General features: G+C 30.0%; 1 protein-coding gene across 3 annotated transcripts in view; it reads right to left on the bottom strand.

The window, feature by feature from the left end:
* Positions 1-5365, bottom strand: part of LOC108693165 (aquaporin AQPAn.G-like) — an 8107-nt gene that overhangs the window by 2363 nt on the left and 379 nt on the right. For all 3 annotated transcript variants that reach the window (XM_018201950.1, XM_018201951.1, XM_018201949.1), the window contains exon 2: positions 486-743. In XM_018201950.1, the coding sequence (XP_018057439.1) occupies positions 486-743 (258 nt within the window). The remainder of the gene's footprint in view (positions 1-485; positions 744-5365) is intronic.

Raw genomic sequence — 5365 nt, 5'->3', positions numbered from 1 at the left:
TTTGTTTTGAATATCCGAATAGATTTTTATAGAAGATGATCGATTTTCATTGCGAGATATCAAATTCTTGAGAGTCTTCTAGGATAGATTTCATTTGCGGAATAATAGATAATTCTCAGTACATATGATACGCATACAATGTATCAAATTGACGCGCTTTAACTAGCTACTTAAGTCACTGTGTGGTGACTACTCAAGAACAAAGAGAGTTTAGATAGAACAAGTATTATTAAAAAAATTTATAATATTAAAACTTAATAAAATTAATATTCAATAAAAATAATTCAATACTATACATTAATTTAAGAATTTTAAGCACTGCAGATGTGAATCATCAAATACGATAAAGAAAATTAAGAATGATCAAAGTTGGATGTTTCAAATAATACATTATGTATTATTGTTCTTCTTTATCGTATTTAATATACCTAAAATATTCAATAAAAATATTAAAATTTTTATTGAATATTAGTATAAAACATTACCTTCCCAATGACGACAAGACCGAGTGTGACCGCCGGATTGACATGACCTCCAGAGACGTGTCCTATCCCTTGAATTGCGCACGCTACCGTCAAACCAAAGGCCAAGCTGATGGCGGTAACATCTCCGGTCAACACGGCACCGCAGCCGAAGAAGTTCAGTAATAAGGTGCCTAAAAATTCTGCCAGAAGAGCACGAGGAAGACCGACCTTCTTATCGGTAAGCTCATCAGCACCCAAGGCGTTCTTCAGATTCACCATCTGAGATATGTAAGTAAAAAATAAATTTAAGAACAAAATTATAAAAAAGATACATATTATTCGAATAAAAATGTTTATCTTGAAACAATAAACAAATTTAATATAGTCTTATAAGAGACCTGTCAGAATTGTCCACTTACCAATTTTGATGAACTTTAGATATATTGTAAATTGTAGAACATCAAAAGATGTTAGATTCTTTTCTGTTTATCTCAAGGTTTAGGAATCGGAATAATTCCTGGAAGTGAAGGTAAATTTAAAAAATTTGACATTTTCGCAAAATATCAATATCTCGTTAAAAGTTTTTAAAACTTTGTTTTATATATCTCATACTTTCGGAGATACTGAAAATGAAAAAAATTGTTATTTTTTAGAAGATTTTTCCTTGAGATAAGCAGATAAAAGAATATGGATCTGGTAATTTTTTATGCTCTACAATATATCCAAAGAACAATATAAAAAAATGGTAAGTATCATTTCAGGGTTATACAATTGACGTAACATAGTTCTTATATCGTTATAAGCACCGATTTTTTTTTAATTGAGATTTGGCACGTTTCCAAGAAATGAAAGATATTTAATTCGCAATCGTTATTACGTATATGAATAAACGGAAGCATTTTAAGAGTTTGAAATTTAGAATGGACTTCCTTTTTGAACATTAACACTCTTCTTTAGCGACGTTTAGCGGTTCTCTTGATTGACGGCGAGTGGATGTAGATCGAGGACGCAATGGTTTACGAGTGCGACAAAAGCTTCGACAGGCTGCATTACGTATGTAGATCGTCACATCCTCACCTCGAACGATCGGTTCGAATTACCTAATCGCGCCAAAGCTCGCTGATCGTCACCTACGTAGCGCGTAGGTGACCTTTTAATTAAAAACAGCCGCGTTTCTTTTCCAATTGAAATGAAAAGCTCATATATTTAAACATCTGTATATGTATTCTATAATTTACAATTACAATTTTTTTGTACTATTAATATTATCTATTACAATTAAAAAAAAAATAAATAGCTTCTTCAGGAACAAAGAATAACGAACTGGATTTGTTTTTAATGTCTTATTTAAGTTTATTTCTGAGCTGTGACTTTTTTCGTGATTCATCATTATATTTCGTTCATCACACAATTTATTTCCCTGATAAATGCTTAAGCAAACCGTCGTCAGGGACAATCGAGTTGCCCTCCAAAAATTCCATTATATAATTACGCGGATTACATAATTATATAAGCGTCATTACTAAAGTCGTGAGCCAAGATGATCTTATAGATGATGTCACAGTCCGAGATTGTTCTTCCTTCGCGTCCGCCCAACTGTGTCATAAAATTATTTGTCATTTATAAGGCCGATTTGCTAAATTGTACCGTTATGAAGTCCGAAGAAACCGGATTTTTTTGAAAATAAATTTTTCGTTTTCAAGACTATTTTTTAAGCTAAAATTATAAGCTAAAATTATAATTATATAATTTATAAGTTAAAATTTTCGAGAGTATTAATATATCGTCATTCATTATATTTTCTAAAGTTTCGTGCGACTTTCTGAATAGCGACTGCTATTTATGTATTTCATCCGGGGGGGGGGGGGGACATTAACTGAATTAATAAATTCCGCCAGACTAGCAATTTGACTTGTAAAAGTACAGTTTATATTCGCACGTTAATATAAAGGCGTGTGACTGTACGCTGGAATTCTGTGTATGAATCAAATTATTATTTCTTATCGCGTTTGTATTTATTTTTCCTGCCATTTATTGGTCATGATTATGCGATTGCAGAGATTATATTGTATTTTTGTAAATGTGTTTATTTATACTGCGAGATTTAATCAAATGGAAAACGCAAGTTCCTATTGTTGTTGGCGCAAATTGCGCATAATACATTAAACAATTATTTTTTATTTGTGCTAGCAGTTGTCTGCACATTAAATATTATGGAAATTTTACTAATAAAAAAATGCAAATGATTAAACAAATTTTCTGAAAAATTTCATAAGATGAAAAAATCTTTTAATCTTTATATTGGAAAATATCTAAATATTTAAATTTAGAGATATTATGAGATCTATCAATTCATTCACTCAATTCGCGTAATGTCAGTTCATTAGTTATTAATTGCATATTTTTATATTGTTGTTTTATATTTGCTATTTATTTATTTAATATTGTGCATATAATAGTATAATTTATATTTAAAAATATAATTTTATCTATTTTTGAATTAAATTTGTATGATTTTTTAAATTCTAATTATGTCTGTTTAATAATGTAATTATAGTTTCTTTTTAAGATTATGAAAAGAATGATTTTTTGCTGAGGTAAAAATTTAAAAATAATTTTATTTGACCATCACAAAATAATTATGTAGACATTCAAGATGATTAACAGAATGTCAAAACTTCCACGTATATAAGTATTTTATGATAAGGATTTTATACTCGATTGTGAGCGCTTCAAAATTCATAGAATATTTAAATTTTTTCATATAACAACAACTCTTAGATTGTATTTCACTACTAGTGCTGAAAATTTATAGTATATATTACGTACACTAAAGATTTTCAATATTGGCAATGAACATCGGAACGCAGCCCCAATATCAATTATTTCAATCATCTGTCAACAATCAAACGGTTGCTACAACAGAAACGTGCAACATGAATGTGCTATAAATAGATAACGAAACCTCGAAAGTTTCCAACCGTTCTCGTTCCATCGGTTTTTCTATTATATGAGTTTTTGCTATTCTTCCATACCGCCCCTTTTGACTTCCTTTTCGCACGCTTCGCTACATTTGATGGCGAACAAAAAGAGTCCTTTACCGTGCGATTTTCGATATCGCCTTCCACCTGGCGGTAATAAAAAAACCCCCTCCGTTCTACCATATCTGAGAATTCACTGGATTTGTTCTTTTATGATTGCCGACCGTTCCATGAAAGCGAAGACCGGTTGTTTCGGAAGCATAAATCACCCGTTAGATCCTCCAGTGATTTATCGGTGACCGTTAGAGAGATCGTTATCCCTATACGGTCATGTCAGGATTTTTCCCCTCTACTCTTTATCTTTATCTTTTCGTTTCTGTTTCTCAGTGAACATTGTACGATTTCTTCTCGATCCCTTTAAAGGATCGATCGACGATTGACCATGTCCGACTGGTGATCCACTCGTTCCACTTTAGGCTGAAGCTATAATAACCTTTGTCGTTGCATCATTAATCGGCGAAGACTTAATTTGGCTTAAATTAAATTAATGAAATTTTATCTTGGAATTTAGGACATTTTAAAAATTAAATTTGTATTAAAATTATTAAATGTATCAGTTTTAATTTTTTTCCAGACAGATTTCAGTTTAACTTTCAAATTATTCTTTTATTACATACAAATTGTTGCATAATTGTTAACATAATTTATAAATTGTTTACATAATTTATATAATTAATTTCCAATCAGTTTTAAATTTAATTTTTAAATCATTTTTCTGATTATTTATGTGTATATATACATATATGTGTACACGCGCACACGCACGCACGCACGCACGCACGCACACATACACACACACACACGCGCGCGCGTGCGCGCGCGCGCACAAATTATATTTATATAATTTTATTACATAAATTTTTATTTATATCTCAATTTTTCATCCTTTACGAGATCAAAGTTTCAATTAAATTTTTATCATATTTAACCCTTAATTAAATTCATTTGTTTACATTTATTTAAAAAATGTTCTAATTTACACAACAATTGCGTAGCCAATTAATAGTGAAATCATTTATTTAATAATTTATTAATAAAATAAATATCTTTTGCAAAGGATATATAATTTATATAATGATTAACATTTTTTTTTAATATCAATTGATGATTTTTCCTTTAAAAATTAAAATCTACGAGACGTGAGTATTTATTGATGTGATGAAGATACTAAAAGTAATGGAGAAACATGGTGCATGACTTTTGTGAAAACAACACGATAAAATAGCACGATAAAATAGAGAAAATAGCTGAGACGTTCATGTGAACGTCACGTATTTACTAGAAGAGACCATGATTGGCATACGTATGTCGCGTTAAATGCTAGTTTGATTCGAATTGCAAACGTTTCATTGTGCGTCTAATTTATGCTTTAGACTTTGAAAGGCGAAATTATGATTTAGATATGTTTCTTTGATATGAAAAATTGGTCTTATATAATATTCTTGAGACTTCCACGATTCTTTTCTATATAAAGATTATGCGTTTCGCGGATTTCTTCCATGTCCAGATCTATTCTTGGAATGCCAACGTTTCAGTATCAGGCTGCTCCTCGCCCTGATGAAGTTCATGAAACGTTGACATTCCAAGAATGGATCTGGATACGGAAGAAACCCGCGAAAAGCATAATCTTTATAATTGGTCTTATATGTTTATTACTATTTATATCAAAATTGTATATTTATTATTATTTATATCAAAGCAAATTATGTATTTTATGTATAATATGTTAAATATATAAACTAACACTAAAGTTAGATAAATTAAATAACACACGTTAAAGTTAGTCAGTATCTAAAAAAAGAGAAACTGACTCATTTACCATGTATGTTTATGTATTCTTAATTTTAACAATTATATGTA

Source organism: Atta colombica, unplaced genomic scaffold, assembly GCF_001594045.1.
Source record: "Atta colombica isolate Treedump-2 unplaced genomic scaffold, Acol1.0 scaffold88, whole genome shotgun sequence".
In the NCBI taxonomy this organism is placed as follows: domain Eukaryota; kingdom Metazoa; phylum Arthropoda; class Insecta; order Hymenoptera; family Formicidae; genus Atta; species Atta colombica.
The sequence above is the reverse complement of the archived record's forward strand: the minus strand, read 5'-3'. Positions and strand labels throughout refer to the sequence as shown.